Here is a 20,286-nt window from a genome sequence, read left to right as displayed (position 1 = left end):
GAGCCAAATCAGGCCCCTGCCGTGCCAATCTTAAGTTGGTGGCTGCCAGTCTCATTTTCTGTCAGTCAACTCAGTTTTTTAAGATTGTCTTAACCACGTGGTGTTGCAACTTTTATCAATTTTTCTCTCCAGCGATCGCGTGATGAAGCAAATGTGAATTGATAATTGGAAAAATAAATATCGAATACGAAACAATAAGTCATATAACTGAATTTTGTATACGTTCACTTTAAATCATCTAATATAACTACAACTGCATATCTACATACACCTAATCATCTGTGCGTGAATAAACAAAGGTCAACGTCAATCTTATTTTACATGTTAATTCCTCTCCCACTGGCTTCTTGTTAAGCTGGCGCCTTCCTCCATGAACCTATCAACAAAAAATACAAAGATGATAAGCCCTCCATTAGTTAGAGAAACAAAAGGTTCTACATAACAAAACTCAAATTTGAAAGAGAAAATTTCATAAATTTATAGTGTCCCCTTCTGGGCAAAAAATGAAGGTGTGTGCAGGTCCTAATAGGAGTTCACAAACAGTTACAACTAATGAACATAAATAAGAGGCATTGCATTCTTCATGACAGGCACAATATTAAGCATGTGGATCTATGACTAGTTACAACTGATGAACAGAATAAGAGGCATTACTTTCTTCATGATGATAGGCACAGTATTCAAGTACAAGCATACAATAGCATTTGACCTTTGGTGGAAATTTTAAGATACTTGCAGGACAATCGCAAATAAACCATGTTGAATGAGTAAGTAAACTAGCAATCAGTAACAGATGAAAACAGCAGTTAGACAAATCCAGCAAGGTCATTTCATACTATCAACCAAAAAATAATTGTGATAACCACCTTATAATCAGCCTTTTGCACTGCTGCAAACACCTGGTACAAAAAGAGCCATATGATGATATAGGCAGATGGCGTCGCCACTAAGCAGTTTGGGTGTGGGACACATTTTAAAGGAAATATTTGTACTCAAGAAACCAGCTTCTAAGCTTGGTTTGAACCAGGCTAACTTGCAAGCACATTTCCTAATTACTACAACAATTTCATCAGGGAGAACGGGACCATCCAATGGGGTTAAGGACATGACAACAGGTTGAGTTACTAATTGTAAACTGCACCATAAAGGCACTGAAGAATCGAAATACAGCTGCAGGGATTGACAAATGCTAAAAAGGCAACAAGAGTAGGAACACAGCAGTTGGGATTGACAAATAATTTCTCTTTGCCTTAGCCAGAGAGGAGGGGCAGGGTGTGTGATTAACTCAGAACCTAAGGGACTCAGAATCCTTCAATATGAGATGCATTTCACAAGGAGAGAGAAAGAGAGCAACTTGGCCCAAATAACTGGGCAGGGGATAGGAATTTGTACTGGTTTTGTTTGTACACAGAATTTAAACCAAAATAAATTTCACAAAGTTGTCATGACTGAATGAAATCATAAAAGAGTGCAACAACTGAAGCAAAAAATAGGAACAAATAAGCAATGTATCATTTTGTTCTTAAATTGGTGGCAATGCAATAGACAAGCTTCCATGGCAGTGTGTCACGGGCTAAGCTTGTTCAGGGCATTATGCTTGCCTATGACCGCTTATCTCGTGTGTTTGGGATGGGTTTCCATCATGTAAATACTAGTGTAGGGTTATTTTCTAGTATTTCTTTCATTGTAAGCCAAATAAGGCAGTATGACTCCTCGGTCACTTTGATGTTTCCTAGTGCTAGAGTGAGAATGGCCTAGAAAGCTCTTCAGGGGAGGGTGAGTGTTCATCAATCATTGTAAAACTCACTAGCAATTGTCAACGTGCTTAGCCTACTTGCCTCCCTCGCTAAGTACAACATGTCAACGGAGGATTTATTAATGAATTACGTTTGCTTCAATATTTACTGCTTGGTTGCCACGGCTTTTCATGAATTGATTATTATTTCCGCTGCCATCTGATTGAATGTTAATGAAAGTGCTTCGTGGATGAATGTTGGTAAACAAAAGGCTGGCTAGTTAAGCAAGAGTGCTTTAGCTAGCGCCGCACGGCCCTTCACAACGGTGTGAAAAAGGCGGACCGTGACACAGTGCTTTGCATTTCATTCCCCAAGATCATCAATAGAGATCCTGATGAGAAACCTCCCAGTTCACTTCATGTTATCAAGCCCAGCCTCAGCATGTCCTCACATGTATTATACTGGAAAGAAATTCTCATGCACAAATCAGAAGGGCAAAATTCCAGAGATTAATAGCCAGAAATCGGGTTTTAATGCCTGTTCTTGGCATTAGAACTGTTATTTATGGGGGGCCCAAGACAAGGCTCAACTTTTGACATGGTCATGAAGAATCACACAATACAACTTCCTAATCTAAAAACAAGAAAACACCTACATACATGCTTCCCTGTGTTCTTGTATGCATGCATGCAGAAACCATAAAGAGAATAATGAGTAAACTTATTAACTTTCTAAAGAATCAAAGTCAATGAAGGTAGACTTCATCATGGGTGAAACTATTGTTCAACATAGGTATCACACTGATGAGCATCTAATACTAATTATCAATGGGGAGTGCCAATCACATCCTAGCAGTAAAGTTGATATGAATAAAATAATGTTTTACAAGCCATAATCCAAACTATAGCCTCCACTGGATAATATTAACTCACAAAGCGGAGGCAGCTGTGGTAGCACAGGATTATTTCTTCTTCGCATCTATAAACATGGCTCGAGTCCAATGCTCAATATCCTCATTTTGGGATGGAGGAGGGGGAAAAGTGGGATGCTCCACAAGATCCCATCCTTCAATCAGGCTTTCATTCTTTCCTAGATCAGACATCTCAGTTGCATATAGATAACTGGCAGCAGAACTTGGAAGGTTATTATGACAAATGTTTCTCTGCATGATCAAATAAGAGCAATTAATCATGATAAGCAAGCATAAAAATGATGAAGGAAAATGATCTCAGAAAAATATACTGAAGAAAAACAATTTCATGGTTCACAATGTATTTTGTTAAATGCAATAGAAAAAGGAAAGCAACCCACAAGCGTAACAATGCAAAGCAGTGTAGATTTGAGTTTTGAATTAATAAGGCACCAAGGACATCTTGAGTACAAATCAAGTGATCACTATTGCATGCTACAAAATTTCAATGAAACAATACCAATTTTTTCCCCTGACCAATCCTTTCTATCACATAGAACTAATAAAAGCACATTTAACATTTTTTTTTTTGAATAAAACAAGAAGGTATTCTAGATAAAGAGAATGTACAATGTGTAGGAACAAAGAGTCCACCAAAAAATAAACATGAAACATGAAAAAAGAAACAAAGCAAAAAAAAAAAAACAATACTCACCAAATAAAAATAGACAATTTTAGCCAAGGAATCCCCTTTCCCTCATAGTTTTCTGAGCTCTTCAAACTTGCTAATTCCTTTTGTCCCTTCATCTTTCGACTTCTTTTACCACCATCCATACACACTTCATTTCCTCCAATGTCACTCAATTTTAAATCCATTTTATCCAAATGATTTTGTGCTTCTAAATCCTTCTCAGGAGTCCCCACCATAGGTTTAGGCAGAATTCCATCCCAGCATGGAAACTTTTTCATCAACCCATCATTATCAAAAATAGAAACTCCCTCCAAACCTTCCGATGGGGGAGGATGAACATACAATAAATCCCCTATTTCATCACAGGAATCAGAAATGTACCCATATTGTTCTCGAATCTCATCCAATAGCAACCCCCCACCAGTCAAACTCGCTACTATTTTTCCCTCTCTGAATCTGAAAAATCCCCTGATTTCTTTACCATTTTTTCTTTACTAATCTCATTACTATATCCAGCCTTCTTCTTAGCATTTGGGTCTTCCACAATGCTACTCTCCTTTATAATTTCTCCTCAGTAACTTTAGCATTGACTCACCTGAAATTTCTTTCTTTTCTTCCAAAACTTTCATCATTTCAGCACCCATACAAACCCTCCTATGAGCATAAACCTTATTACCATCAAATCTATCAGCACTAAACAACAATCAACAGATTTCTCCCCAAACCCAGCTTCTTTTTTATTCTTTTCTGCACCAACTTCTACTACCTCTTCAAAACTGGATACAATTTTAGCAACACCATCTCGTTTCAAAACTAAACTGCTAGAATTCTGAATTTGTTGATCATTCTGACTCAGATCTTGGCCATATGATTCCTTTTCTGACATTCTACATGATCTAGGGCAACTCTAGTAACGTTAAGAGTGCTGTAAAATCCTTTCTTACTACCTCAATCTAAGTTATTAAATAAAAACCAACACAAAACATAAAAGGAAACAGTCAACAATTAAACAAGAAAAAGAACTACATAACAAACATCAACAGCACCTTGTTTACAAATAACAAAGAAATATCCTTTGTAATTGTAAGCAAGCCGCACGAATGTTTCTAGAAACATCTTTTAGTTAATACCAAAAAGTGACACCATATTCCTTGTAACAAGGCGTGCAAGTCCATTTGCCACAATATTCAACATATTTTGCAACAATGTACCAACTTATACCGTTGCAGGTAATGTTAGCGCACTGTCCACTAAAGTGCTTGATGAAATGGCTGAATTTACATTCCACACTGATTTGTTCAATTGTTGAACTTGCTTACCCGACCTGCAAAACAAAAGTAAAAGTGTCATGCAAAATAAAACACAACATAATATAAATAAAATGAGTTTAACACAAATAAAATTAAAAGAAGATTGTTTCACATAAAATATGTTAGTGAATATTCTTAGTAGCAAATCTGTACTATTTTATTCTGTTAAGCTGCTATAGACCCTTTGAAAGACACAAAGAACGAGAAGGAGCCTCATATATTCAACATGCTTCACAGGCTAGGCAGTAGAATTTTCAAGCATAAGCAACCTCTATGAAATTTACAATTTTCAAATCATTCTTCAAATGATTGCAAGCTGCGAGTGCTTTATATCTGTTAAGGCTTGATATACATTGTTGGCCCACAACCTAACAGCTTAAGCTTTTAGGTAAAGTGGTAATCTAACATGGTATCAGAGCAAAGGTGGTCAGGAGGCCCTGGAGTTCTAGTCTTCTTGCCTGCATTCAATGTAAGTTGGCTAAAAAATTATCATTTCCCAATGTGGGTGTTATTCATTGTTTGTTTATCTCTTATGTGCAATCAGTCTGGCGGTCTGCACATGCAGGGAAGTATTAAGGCTTGATATACATTGCTGGCCCATAACCTAACAGCTTAAGCTTTTAGTTTAAGTGGTAATCTAACAATATCCTAATCTATTAGTGACTTCCAACAGATTCAAGAAGATTGATACACACAGAAACAAGAGGAAAGAACTTCTTGTGTTAATAATTTCAGAGACAAGAGTGTTAATGCATAAGCGTTCATTCTTAAAAATTAACCATAAGGTGAATCCTATATATTCAAGTGAGTCAACTCTGAATCAGAGAGAGGATTTAACTTTTCATATTTCCTCTTTCAAAACTCTTGATATGAGGGCAAAATGTTTCAATCAGAAATGGTAGGCAGAAGACCAATCTTAAGAATAGAAAATGCTAAAGTGGAAGTTATTGCCTGCTCATTCAAAACTAGGAATCAATATCTGAAAAGTGAGATAAGTTGGAAGATAAAACATCATATCAGGGAAAAGTGAAAAGATATACCTTGAACCAGCCATTTTCAAGGAGAAAACAGATCGAACTTCCTTCGGGGAAGATAATGTGGTCAACAACTTCGCAAATGCTTCAAATGTAGATGCCTCTGGAGGCACATCTAAACATAACGAGTTATAACCATATCCTGTTATGCATGCCACACTTTTCTTGAGAAGTGAAATCCCTTTTTGCAAGTCCTTGTGTGTTTCAACAGAATGTGGGGAAGCAGAAAAATAATTAAAGCTACTATTTCCTGAAGAATCCAAACGGGCCTTTCTTTCAGACTCCATCGAAGCAACGCCAAAGTTACTTGAACTTCTGTCGGACCAAGAAATTTCCCCACTAGTCGAACAATAATTTTGGCGTGGTATAAAAAGGGGATATTCGTTGCTGCAAGGCACAATTTCAAATCATTCTGGTGAGATGATAAACCCAAGTTAGCCATGTCAAATAGTATATCCAGCCAAAAATACCTTCTAGAAGATGGGCGGGCATCCCAATAAGAATCTCGTTGCCATATCCTAGAGCACGAACCCTATAGAAAATTTTCACTTTGAGAACATGAATATGCATAAGAAAGAATCCTCATAATAAAACATGAAAATGCACTGTTCAATGGTTTTATTAGGATTATAAATGTCAATTTCATAGGAGGGAGCATGCTCATGTATCTCATAAATTTCACCATAGCATATTTCAGAATATGGGTCAAGATTAGCAAAGTACACATTTCAAATATTATAGACTTCATCCAAAGGTTAACTTGTATGCTATATTTTTTAGCAAATATTTTCCAAAAGATTGCAAATTTTCTGATACATCACCCCTTCATGTAAAAGCTTAGGCAGTTTAGTTGTGGGCCAACACTATGTATCAAGCCTTAAACACTACCCACACCCCCACCCCCCCAGGGGGGGCACTGTCTGATCACACATGGGCAGCCCAAAAAACAATGGATAACATCCATCAAAGGGAATAAGTTGATATATAACAATTAGACTAAGACATCCAGGCAATCATGGTTTTGATGACATATTAAGTCACCAATAACAACAACAAGCCTAAGTCCGACAAGGTGGGGTTGGCTATATGAATCCTTTCCCTCCAATTCATATGTTCCAAGGCATTTTCCTTGACCAAAAAAAATTAAGTTGTTAGGTTGTGGACTTACCATGTATATCAAGATGCCAGCAAATTAGTTGACCAGAAATAAAAAAAAAAATGATGGTTTTTTACTTATATTAACCAAAATCTTACAAACTAAATTTACTGATATTTTTCTTAAAAAAATTTGTAGACTTTTATTTAATTTAAATGTCAAGTAATCATCAAAGACATTCAATCAGCCCAAAAAACCTATTTCAAAGAGAGACAGCAAGAAATGGAGCATTTTAAGATTGTAGCTTTCAGCGAAATGCTCAAGTGATCATATAAAGGGTACATCAAACCCTACCGCAAAACCAGAGTTATGAAGGGCAGGAGCAGCCAGGTTCTGAACAACAAGATTGAGAAGTTGCACCATGTATCTGTTATTTTCAAACAGCAGAGAATACTGATTAGTATACTACACCAGAATCACTCTAGCAGAATAAAACTCAACAGCATAGAATGTTTCCAACATTGTAGATAACTGTAGTCAGGAAGCACTATTTTTCTTGCAATAACAATAGTCACGAAGCAGTATAAAAGAACATATCAAGCAAATGTGCAATACTCACCACCTATCCACCATCATTGTGGATTACATTGTGTGCAAACACCAATATTAAAAACACACGTATAGCAACATGGAAGACAATGACAACACACATCCACAGAGTTAAAAGGAAACTGTTGTGCAAATCAATGCGCAACAGAAACAAATAGTCTCACAATGCAGCACTTAACAGTGAAATATATAAAAAACACAATCACACAGATTATAACGAAAGCAATAAAACAATGGCACAAAGAATTACGTGGTTCAGCAATGTCTACATCCATGGGAGCAAACGGCAATGAATTTTTCACTATTTTGTGTCCAAAGACACTAAGTTACATCATAAAACATGTATATATGACTTTCACGGAGGTTTCCCCTCAAAAACCCAACCTATCCAACTTCCCAATTCAAAATTTGAAAAACCAACGTTGAGTAACCAAGCCAAATCGTCAACGGTTTTAGACAAATCGTTGACGGTTTGAAGCCGAGACCAAACAGTCGATGTAATAGCACCAAAAAAAGTCGACTGTTTCTCTTTACCTAGCAAAACCGTCGACGGTTTTGTCGACGATTTTAGGGAAACCATCGACGGTTTGCTCCTACAAGCCACCATTTGTTGTTTTCTACCATGTTGTCTCTTCGTACATGCATCCCACAACATATGAGTCACATATTACAACAATCTCCACCTTGGCGAATATACATCCCTTAAGAGAAAATCGAAAACATAAACCCGCAACTCCACCTGGGACAATAGGTTGGGACCGCCTCCCGTTTAACAGTTGGAGACATTCAGCAAGTCCAAGCAATGCTTGAACTTATCCATGGTAACTGACTTTGTCAAGATATCTGCTGCGTTCTCAGAAGTGTGAATTTTTCTCAAGCACAAGTTCACCTTAAGAAACCAACTACCAGACCCTGTTGAACCTCACATATATATGTTTGGTTCTTGCATGATACACTTGGTTCTTTGGCAAATAAATGGCACTCTGACTGTCACAACGCAACTGAACTCCACCTTACTGTATACCCAGCTCATTTGAATAAACCAGTAAGCCACAATGCTTCCTTGGCAGCTTCGGCGACTGTCATATACTCCGACTTAGTTGTTGATAATGTAACCAGAGATTGTACCATTAACCTCCAATAAACAGGCCCTCCCACAAGGGTGAACACACACCCTGTTGTAGATCTCCTATCATCCATATCCCCTGCATACTCTGCATCAACATATCCCACAACTGATGGATCACTCTATTACCTGCCGAACATGATGTCATAGTGAGAAGTACCCCGCAAGTATCTGAAAATCCATTTGACGGCATCCTAATGCTCTCTATCCGAATTTGAAAGAAACTTACTCACCACACTGACAGCTTGTGCCAAGTCCGGTCTTGTACGTACCATAGCATACGTTAAACACCCCACTGCACTAGCATAGGGGACTTTTGACATGTCACGGATATCATCATCCATCCTTGGGCACTGAACAGCAGACAATTTAAAGTGATTCGCTAATGGTGTACTTACCAGTTTCGCATTAGTCATGTTAAACCTCTCCAACACCTTCTCCACATAACCAACCTGAGATAACCACAATCTCCCAACAGTTCAGTCACTGCGAATCCCCCATCCCAAGAATTTTCTTGGCTGCACCCAAATCTTTCATGTCAAACTCTTTATTCAACAAAGTCTTCAACTAATTTACCTCAATCATATCCTTCGCAGCAATTAGCATGTCATCAACATAAAGCAACAGAAAAATAAAAGAACCATCATCAAGACTCTTAACATGCACGCAGCAATCATACTCACACATCCTATAGCCTATCCAGATCATATAGGAGTCAGAACGTTTGTACCATTGCCACAGAGACTGTTTTAGCCCGTAAAGTAACTTTTTCAATTTACAACCCAAATGCTCTTGTCGGGGTTGACTAAACCCCTCTGGTTGTACCATGTAAATCTGCTCCTCCAAATCATCATGGAGAAAAGTCGTTTTTATGTCCATTTGCTCCAATTGCATATCATAATGCGCCATCAATCCCAACACAACCTTGATGGAAGTGTGTTTGATCATAGGGAAGAAGATTTCATCATAATCAACTCCTTTCTTTTGTGAGTATCCTTTTGCTACTAATCATGTCTTGAACTTCTCTCCTTCCTTTTCTAATACCGCTTCCTTCTTTTTATACACCCACTTGCAACCTATCGCTCTCTTCCCTTCTGGAAGTTCCACCAAATCCCACATCTGGTTCTTATGCAATGACTCCATTTCCTCCACTGTATCATCCATCCATCTACTTTTCTCCTGGCTGTGCACCGCCTCTTGAAAAGTAGTTGGATCCTTGCAACTGGTAATGAGAGCACAAGACACTAGATCATCAAATTCATACCTGGGCAGTGGCCTAATAGTGTGTCTGGGTATGTGTATAGCGATACTGTCATCCTGTTGGTTTCCCGAGTTAGAACTCCCTACATTTTGAACACCATCATCATTGCCCCGAGTCTCTAACTTCACCTGCACAAAATGCTCATTTCTGCTCCCATTTTATGACACCTGTTTCTCTTCATCTTCCTCCTAAATACACTTCACCATGACTTTCTCATCGAAAACCACGTCTCTACTGATCACCACCTTGTTTACCATTGGATCCCACAACTCAAACCCTTTCATACCTTTCTGATATTCCAGAAAAATGCAACGTCTAGACTTTGCATCAAACTTTAATCTCTCCTCATTAGAAATGTGCACATAGGCTGAACAACCAAATACTCTCAAATTGGAGAAGTCTACCGCATTATACCTCTGCAATTTTTCCCTCTAGTGATGCCCTTGGAGATCGGTTAACCAAGAAACATGTCATACTCACTGCCTTGACCCAAAAGTTCTTTGCTAGCCCTGCATTCAACTTGAGACATCGAGCTCTCTCAGTCAAAGTTCGGTTCATCCTTTCTACCACACTATTTTGTTGTGGTGTCCAATAAATTGTGAAATGTCTCCTTATGCCATGCTGCTCGCAAAACTCCTTGAACCTCGAATTAGCATACTCAGTTCCATTATCTGACCTAAAACATTTAATTATCCTCCTGGTCTAGTTTTCCACCTCAATTTTCCACAATTTAAACCTGACAAACATCTCTGACTTGTGTCGCACGAAGTACACCAAGACCTTCCATGAGTAATCATCGATAAAACTCATGAAGTACATATGTCCACCTTGTGATGCTACTCTCACTGACCCCCAAACATCCGAATGTAGTCAAGAATACCCTCCGTCTCATGAGTGGCTGTCTTAAACTGCACCCTATTATGTCTTTTAAGAATACAATACTTGCAGAAATTCAGCCTACATGTTTTAATACCTTTCAAAAGATTCCTTTTATGAAGTTTCTTCATCCCATGCTCACCTATATGCCCTAACTGCATATGCCACAAAACAGTATTATCTAACTCAGAATCTATGGCTGCAACTCCACCTACCATTGTAATACCCAGCAATGCATAGATATTTTCCGCTAACTTCTACCCCTTCATCACCGTTAGAATGCCTTTACACATCTTCGTAACAACACTTTCAGACTTATAACTAAATCTGCTACAATCCGGTATGTGTCTTACATCACATAATGTTCTTACAACACCATCATAGATTTTAATTCTGACATTTCCTATTCCAACTACTTTGCATGAAGCATCATTTTCCATTAAAACAAAACTAGAATTAACTGACCTGTAGGTGCTGAACCATTCTTTATTCGGTGTCATGTGATAAAAGTACGCCGAATCTAGGATCCAAGAATCCGTGAGGCGATCTGACCCTGATGAAACAGAAAGCATATCACCATCACTGCATTCTGAGTTTCCTTCTTCTACTACATTCGCCGATTTTGAAGAACCCTCTTGATTTTCAGCATTCCCCTTCTTCCTTTCCGGACACTTCAATTTTATGTGCCCTTTTTCCTGCACTTAAACACCTTCTGTCATTTTTCTTGGACTACAACCGAGACTTATTACCACTCAATCCGTTCTGGACGTTCCTGGTTACACTTCACCACAAACCCTTCACCTTATGAAATTTCATCACTGGCCTTCTTTCTTTGATGAAAACCCAGCAGAGTGCTTGTTACCTCTTCCAAATTCAGGGCTCCTTTGCCCCATGTTAGAGTTGTAACCAAATTTTCATACATATGAAACGCAGGTAGGAAATTCAATAGCATCAACGCCTTGTCTTCATCCTCGAACTTCACATCTACCCGCATCAAATCATTGATTATTTGATTAAATACATTGATGTGCTCATTCAAATCCGAACCCTCCTCCATCTTAAGCCAATACAACTTCTGTTTAAGATACAACTTGTTTGTTAGAGACTTAGACATATATTGACTTTCAAGTTTCTGTCAAACGGCCGCAGGAGATTCCTTATCTATGACGTGATACAGCAAGTCATCGACCAGACAAAGTCTGACAGTTGCCACAACCTTCGCTTCCAATTCCTTCCAACTTGTTTCATCCATGCCTTCCAGTTGACCTTCGTAATGCCTTCACCATACCTTGCTGCACTAACAGATCTTTAACCCTTCTCTTCCATAGTCCGAAGTTTCCCGTTCCATCAAACTTAACAACATCAAACTTTGCACAAGAAATTCCAGAAGCCATTACAATAAAGCTCAGATACCAATTTTTTGTGCAAATCAATGCACAACGAAAACAATCTCACAATGCAACACTTAACAGTGCAATATACAGAAAACACAATCACATAGATTATAACGAAAGCAATAAAACAAGGGCACAAAGAATTATGCTTCGGCAATGCCTACATCCACAAGAGCAAACAACAATGAATTTTCACTACCTTGTGACCAAAGACACTGAGTTACATCATACAACATGTATATATAACTTTCCCGGAGGTTTTCCCTCCAAAACCCAACCTATCCAACTTCCCAATTCAAAATTTGAAAAACCAACGCTGAGTAACCAAGCCAAACCATCGACGGTTTGAAGCCGAGACCAAATAGTCGATGTAACAGCACCAAAAGCAGTCGACTGTTTCTCCGTACATGGCAAAACCGTCAACGGTTTGCTCCTACAAGCCAACATCTATTGTTTTCTACCATGTTTTCTCTTTGTACATGTATCTCACTCAATATATGAGCCACATATTACAATAAAAACACACACCATCCCCACAAAATAATAATAATAATAATAACAACAATAATAACAATATTAATAATTTTGGGGGGATAGTGATGGGCTCGGATATCAAAATTGAGGCATGTTAAAGAGTGATATCCCAAGATTAAAATTTGCCCAATAGTGTCCAAAAGAAATATAATGAACTTTTGTCCCTCTTTAAGTTCAATCTTTTCAATATCCTATTGATTTAAGTATCAATTCATTTTTAAGCTTACAACTTCCCTCACCAAGTCCAAAATTGAACACTTCATGACCCTCATCTACAACAATAACAACAACAAACCAAGCCTTAAGTCCCACTGGTGCACTATGTGGCCTACATTGCAGGTGCCCAAACCATCTGAGTCATCCCTCCCTTATCTTATCTTTTACAGGTGCTACGCCTAACTTATCGTGAATATGTTTATTTCTTAATTTCTCTTTTAGTGTTATACCACTCGTCCAAGCATTCTCATCTCAACAACTTTTACATTTTGGATATATTGTTTCCTAGTTGCCCAACATTCTGATCCATGTAGTATAGCTAGTCTTACAACTGTTCTATAAAACTTCCTTTTTAATTTTAAGGATATTCTACGATCACAAAGCACACTCGGAGCCCTTCTCCATTTTACTCGACCTACTTTAACTCTACTTGGTTTACATTAAATAGCTTACTAAAGTAACTTTGCCATCTTTCTTTTTTGTCTTCTTCCTTAAAGACAATATCATCCTCACTTTTATACATTTTACATTACCTAAGTCCTTACTCTTTCTTTCTCTAACTCTAGCAAGTTTAAATGCCTTTTTCCACCTCTTTTGTATCTAATATAGCATACAAATTATTAATGATCTATGTTCAATTTCACTAACAACCTTTTTTGTATCTTTTCTTGCCTCTTTGTACTTTTCGAAGTTTTCCGTTTTTCTACATTTTTTCCATGTTTAACACCATTTTTTTTTGTTTTTACAGTTTTTTGGACATATTGATCCCACCACCAACTTTCTTTGTTATTTGAGAATCTTCATCCTGATTCACCTAAAATCTCTTTAGCTATCTTCTTAATAGAGCTAGCTATCTTACTCCAAAGAGTTTTATTTGGGTACCTCATGACCATCACTTATGTTTCCAAAATTTGACAAGGTTGGTAACTACTAGGCAGGGGAAAAAAAGACTGAAGATCGACTCCACAAATATGAAACCAAAATACCCATCTTGACTGGTTGCCAATCAAGGAAGTACCCAATGCATGAACAAAACAAACCAAGCATTCTGTTCCAAAACAAATAATGCTATGAAAAGGAGAAAAGTAAGGCCCTGGGGGAAGAGGGCGAGGCTCATGGGCAACAATTGCCTCCAATCAAAGCAACAGATCCACAAGTCCATTGTGTGTGTGTGTTTTTTTTTTAATATATAAAAAAAGGGAGAGATTTTATTAAAGAAAACGAGAAGTACAAAAAGGAGTCATAAGGGATCCTCCCTAGATGATAAACAGACGAAAAATAAAAAATATCAAAACAGCACCGCCCCCCAATCATGCTGTAAATCTAAAAAAGAGACTCCTCTGAAACAGCCAGCTGCCAAAGCCCACAACGAGGCCAAACACTGAATCCTACCCCAAATATTGAATCTGCAAATCCATTGTTAATAAAAATTTAATCAAATTGATTCACTGCAGATCTCTAGCCATATTTGGAGATGATAACAGAAGAACAAGATATGTGAAATGACTGGTTAACATAATGAAATTAATGTCTTTTTTGTTTGGCAATCAATAATACCAGAAGCAAACGGAAACTCTAAGGCAACATATCTGCAACTATGAAATCAACATAAATGGGCTGAGAGGCTGTGATTAAGATGCTTTGAACTTCAAGCTAAACATATAATAAATATATAACAATATTTACCCCAGAGAGGCAGCAAGCTCATCCGATGGAACAGAATGAGGATCAAGTCCCCTAGGTAAGCGTGCATTGCAAATTTGATCATATGGACCGCTCAACCCATCCTTTCTCTCTCCATCTATATTCACCTGAAACATAAAATTTACACATCAATACCATAATATAAAAGTAAATCCTTCCATGCTTTGTTGCCAAGTGTCTCGTTTCATTTTCTATTTCTTTCCGAATGTTTTATCTTCTTTTTCATGTTTTGGTGACACAAGATGATTAATATTGTTTTCATGTTTCATTAAAAGTAAACATCTTTTGGTCTCTGACACCAACATCTCAAATCTACAATTTTTAATTTTTATTCCATTTGCTCTCAATCAATTTCAGCTCTCTCTCTTACTCTTCCTTCTTGATTTTTTATACTCCCTTTCATTTCTTCTTTGACTTTTCTATCTACCATACAAATCCTTGCATAGCATGAGTCATACAGAGCAGCAGCAAGGATCTGCAGGCATGGGGGGAAATGAGAAGAAATTGAAGAGAGTAAGGAAGGATAAGAGAGGAATGGAGATACAAGGGGGAAATCACATGTTTACTTTCAAATTCAAATTCAGCAACCAACTTCTACATATTCTCCTTTTACTTCTCTATCTACCAAACAAATCCTCGCATAGCATGGGTGATGCAGGGCAGCATCAATGATCTGCAGCCATGGGGAGAAATGAGAAGAAATTGAAGAAAGGGAAGAGAGAAAAGAGAGGAGATATTAGGGGAAATGACACATCCACTTTCAAATTCAAATTCAACCAACTTCTACATGGCTTTCACATGCTATTTATAAGAAAGCCTCTACTACATAAAATTACACATTTACCCTTAACTATATGAAATTATAAACATAGCCCCTAAAAATACACAAATATTACAAATCAGCTCCCAAAATATATAATTCTACTAAAAGACAACTGAACTTACAAAACAGACAACTAACTATGCAGCTCATTTGGGTTTAGGACCCAACAATCCATTGACTCTATTCTTCGATATAGGCCTCCAAATTGGGTTCAAATGATCCATTCAAATACCTGCTTCTTTCCCTACATCAATTCCCTCCTTCTAAAAAGAACTTTACTCCGTTAAGTTAGGGAAAGTACCAAGGTGTCCATCACCATGAATAGAATCATCTCACTTTATAAGAAAGAAACCAATGTTATCCTTCAACTTGGTGAGTGGAAGAGTTCGAGATGGCATCAACTTATACTTCTTCACATTGGAGAGGGAATAAGAATTCTCATTTCCATCATGCGTAGCCTTCCTATCAAATAACCATGAACAGCCCAAATGGATAAGACAACTTTTGAGAGAGGATATCACATTGCAAGGTAAGCAAGCAACGATTATGGACCTACAAGTTGGTATGGTTCACCCCAAGCAATTTTGTATGTATTGGGATGAGGCTCAACTTCCAAATTTAACTTCCTCACAGCTTCTTCAAAAACCACATTTCTAAAACTAGCAGGATCAATAACCAATAAGAAGCTGCTCCTAGAAAATCACCTAAGTTTGAAAGATGTTCGTCTGCCCCTAGTTAGACATGTTAAATGGTGGGTATGTGTCAAGTTGGGTAGGGACAAAATGGGTTGGGTCATTTGTGACCCATTTACCTATTTAATTTTAAAGCATGCCAAACCAACTATTGAATATTAGAGGAAACTTATAAGTTCAAACATCATCATCATCACCTCTTCCCGCCATCTTTGAAGGTTTGATCTGTTGCTCAATTGAAAAATATGTACATAATTATGAATTATGTAATTATGTACATGCATGCATGATTATTTATTGGTTTGCATAATGATGCAGGGGGAGCATCAAGGTTCCACAGCCATGGGAGAATTTAGAAGAAAGATAGACGAAAGGAAGAAAAAGGAGATACTAGGGGGTGAACTCACATTCAATCCATTCAAATTCGTCAACAACTGCCTACATCATGGCTTTCACACACTATTTATAGTAAATCCTCTAAACACATGAAATTATACATATAACCCTAAAACTATATTGCAGTACAAACATACCCCTAGAATACACAATTACTATAAACAAGCCCCCAACATACATAATCCTAAAACAAGCAAACTACATATGCATACTTAAACAACTAACTAACTGAGCACATTTGGGTTTTGGACCCAATAAACCATTCACCATATTCTTTGACATAGGCCTCCTAATTGGGTCGAAATGAGCCATCCAAATACCCACTTCTCATCCTACATCAATTCCTTCTTTCCGAAAAGAACTCAACTCCATCAAGTTGGAAAGTAACAAGGAGTTCATCACCATGAATAGAGTCATCTCATTTCACAAGAAAGGAACCAACAGTACGCTTCAACTTGGTAAGTGGAAGAATTCGTGATGGCATCAACTTATACTTTTTGTTGTCAATGGAGAGGGTATAAGAATTCTCATATCCATCATACTTCACCTTCCTATCAAATAACCATGGTCAGCCCAAAAGGACATGACAAATTTTGAGAGGAAGGATATCACATTGCACTGTCTCCAAAATGGAACCAATCCTGAAGGTAAGTAAACAGCAATCATAGGACTTCAAGTTGGTATGACTCACCCAAGCAATTTTATATGGTTCGGGATGAGGCTTAGCTTCCAAATTCAACTTCTTCATAGCTTCTTTAGAAACTACATTTGTGCAACTACCAGGATCAATAACCAAAGTACAAAGCTATTTTTGGCATATCACTTGAGTTTGAAAGATGTTGATCTGCCTCCAATCCTCTATCTCTTTAACCATATGGGAAGAGAGCATATGTCAAAGCACTAAATAAGTTTCAAATTGCCATCGTCATCTAAGTCACTTGGAATTTCTATTTCAGCTTCAACTACTTGAGTATCATCATCATCATCATCATCTTCTTCTTCTTCTACAACAACCACAAATTGGTTAAGGCATTGTACAACTCGATGTCCAAAACCTCGACATTTAAAGCATTTGAGCGATGGTTAGCTATTAGAAGTTGTTTCACTCAAGAATCTTCCAAGAGGTATTAGTATGAACACCTTTATCCAATCACTCAATTGTCTTCTCTCGTATAACTCCACTAGTACTCTTCTCAAATCAAAGGGCTGATGTAGCTCTAGGAGGATTGCGTTGCATGTACTCCTCAATCTAAGTGGCAATCTGTGCTGCATCCCCAACTGTGCAGAGATGACATGCAGCAAATTTGGAGGCAATAGCTGGCTTCAACCCTTTTCTATACAAAACTATCATAGCATCCTCTTTCCATTCTGTATCAGCACTTATCATTACTAGTATACTCCATCACTATCTCTTCTCCTTGCTTCAAATAAAAGAATCAAAGAGCTGGGGATGGACACGCTGCTGAAATTGGGAGGCACAAGTTACTCCTGCATGGCTCGCTTCATCTCATCCCATGTTGTAATCTCACCAAATCTCCTTCTTCTAAAGATCTCCCCTTGTTTAATCCACAAATTCGAGCAGTTCCCTTCAATTTTGATACAGCAAAGTACAACTTTCTAGCCTCACTCGTGTCATACCATTGGAAATAGTACTTCAAAGAATACACCCAATCATCAAATTCATGAGAAGAACCATCACCATTAAAATCTGAGACTTCTAGTCTAATTCCCTTACTCAAATGATTATTTAAGCCTTCAAACAACTCAAAATCATGGGGGACAGCAGCTATCCCACCATCTTGTTTGGTACGAAATTCCATGGGCCTTTTACCTAAAGCTGCAACTTCAGTTGTTAGCCTATTCAAAGCAATGGTAATAGTCTACAAAGCATTTTCCATGTTTTGTACCCTACCAGATAACATCTCCACCTTTGCAAAAAATTCAACATTGGTCACCATGATGCAATTAGATGATGCAAATTGCAAACTTCACTTTCAATTATTTAAGAACAATCTTCAAATCAACTTTAATATTGAGTATCAGGCAGAAATGAAGCAAATTCACTAGCGGAACTCACAAATGCAGCAATAAAACCTGATTTTTTATGCTGGCAGCAGCAATTTCCATGTTTTGTACCCTACCAAATAACATCTCCACCTTTGCAAAAAATTCAACATTGGTCACCATGATGCAATTACATGATGCAAATTGCAAACTTCACTTTCAATTATTTAAGAACAATCTTCAAATCAACTTTAATATTGAGTATCATGCAGAAATGAAGCAAATTCACTAGCGGAACTCACAAATGCAGCAATAAAACCTGATTTTTTATGCTGGCAGCAGCAATTTCCATGTTTTGTACCCTACCAAATAACATCTCCACCTTTGCAAAAAATTCAACATTGGTCACCATGATGCAATTACATGATGCAAATTGCAAACTTCACTTTCAATTATTTAAGAACAATCTTCAAATCAACTTTAATATTGAGTATCATGCAGAAATGAAGCAAATTCACAAACCGAACTCACAAATGCAGCAATAAAACCTGATTTTTTATTCTGGCAGCAGCAATTTCTTGCTTCTCATCGCACATACTTGCACAATTTCAAGTTGGGAACCAAAATATCATGCTGCAAATCCAAATATCAGGAGAGAACACCAATTTCTTGTATCCGGAACCAATTTCTCACGATTCTGGCAGCAAGAGAGGAGTTTAGCAGAATCTCACTTGCAGCCACCAGTGCGCCCGGGGGGGGGGGGGGGGGGGGGGGGGAGGACATGAGTTGCTGGTGCATGGGGTGTCCTCCGGTGGTCAGACAGCAATGAAAATTGGAGGGGAAGGGTTTCAGGGGGTTCTATTTTTCGGTGATGTGGGAGCTGTTGTAGAGTCTAAGCTGGAAATCAGGGTTTCAAAAAAATGGGACACAAGTGGAATTTTCTGAAAAGTTCAGAAACTGCAGAACTCCATTTTTTTTTTTTTTTTTTTTAAACTGAAATTTCAGAACAGAGATGATGAGTTGAGAGACTCACAGTGAGGGAGGGAGTAATGGAGAGATTGGAAGATGAAGAAGAAGAAGAAAGGAGAAAGACATATCAGAGAAGAGAAGAGGGGAGAACTAATACATAACAGAGAGAGAGAGGACAGAACTAAGGCAGAACAGAAAACTAGAGAACAAGAAGAGAAGAAAGAAGCAGCAGAGAGGGAGCAAGAAGTTAGAACAGAGGAGAGAAGGAAAGAAGAAGGGTATGAGAAGAGTGCGGGAGAACGGGGTGGGCTGGAATTGAATGAAGGAGATCGTGGCTGGGCTCTGATACCAAATGATGCAGGGGCAGCATCAAGGTTCTGCAGCCATCAGAGAATTTAGAAGAAAGGAAGGGGAAAGGAGGAGGAGATGCGAGGGGGGAACTCACGTTCAATTCCAATTCAAATTCATCAACAACTGCCTATATCATAGCTTTCACGCACTATTTATAGGAAAGCCTCTAAACACATGAAATTACACACATACCCCTAAAACTGTATTGCATTACAAACATACCCCTAGAATACACAATTACTACACAAAAACCCCCAACATACATAATCCTAAACAAACTACACACGCATACTTAACTAGCACATTTGGGTTTCAGACCCTATAAACCATTCACCCTACTCTTTGACATAGGCCTCCTAATTGGGTCAAAATGACCCATCCAAATACCCACTTCTCGTCCTACACCACATAATGAAATTGAACCAATTTTGTACACTCATATAGCGTAATTACGTAAATATTTGAATTGAGGTATACAAAAATACAAAAGTTTGTATAGATTTCCAAATTATAGTATTGATTACATAATTAATTATACAATTTAATTTCAAATA

General features: G+C 37.8%; 1 protein-coding gene across 2 annotated transcripts in view; it reads right to left on the bottom strand.

Annotated features, from left to right (window-relative positions):
* Positions 1–143: 143 nt before the first annotated feature.
* LOC131161556 (uncharacterized) overlaps positions 144–20,286 on the bottom strand; it is a 41,179-nt gene continuing 21,036 nt past the window's right edge. For both annotated transcript variants that reach the window (XM_058117391.1, XM_058117390.1), the window contains exons 8-14: positions 14,480–14,604; positions 7,132–7,204; positions 6,152–6,213; positions 5,688–6,068; positions 4,559–4,661; positions 2,669–2,898; positions 144–376 (exon numbers count right to left, since the gene is read on the bottom strand). In XM_058117391.1, coding sequence (XP_057973374.1) covers positions 2,698–2,898; positions 4,559–4,661; positions 5,688–6,068; positions 6,152–6,213; positions 7,132–7,204; positions 14,480–14,604 — 945 coding nt within the window. In that variant the 3' untranslated portion in view covers positions 144–376; positions 2,669–2,697. The remainder of the gene's footprint in view (positions 377–2,668; positions 2,899–4,558; positions 4,662–5,687; positions 6,069–6,151; positions 6,214–7,131; positions 7,205–14,479; positions 14,605–20,286) is intronic.

The sequence above is a fragment of the Malania oleifera genome, chromosome 8 (assembly GCF_029873635.1).
Source record: "Malania oleifera isolate guangnan ecotype guangnan chromosome 8, ASM2987363v1, whole genome shotgun sequence".
Lineage (NCBI taxonomy): Eukaryota > Viridiplantae > Streptophyta > Magnoliopsida > Santalales > Ximeniaceae > Malania > Malania oleifera.
Note: the sequence above shows the minus strand (reverse complement) of the source record. Positions and strands in the feature narration are given on the sequence as shown.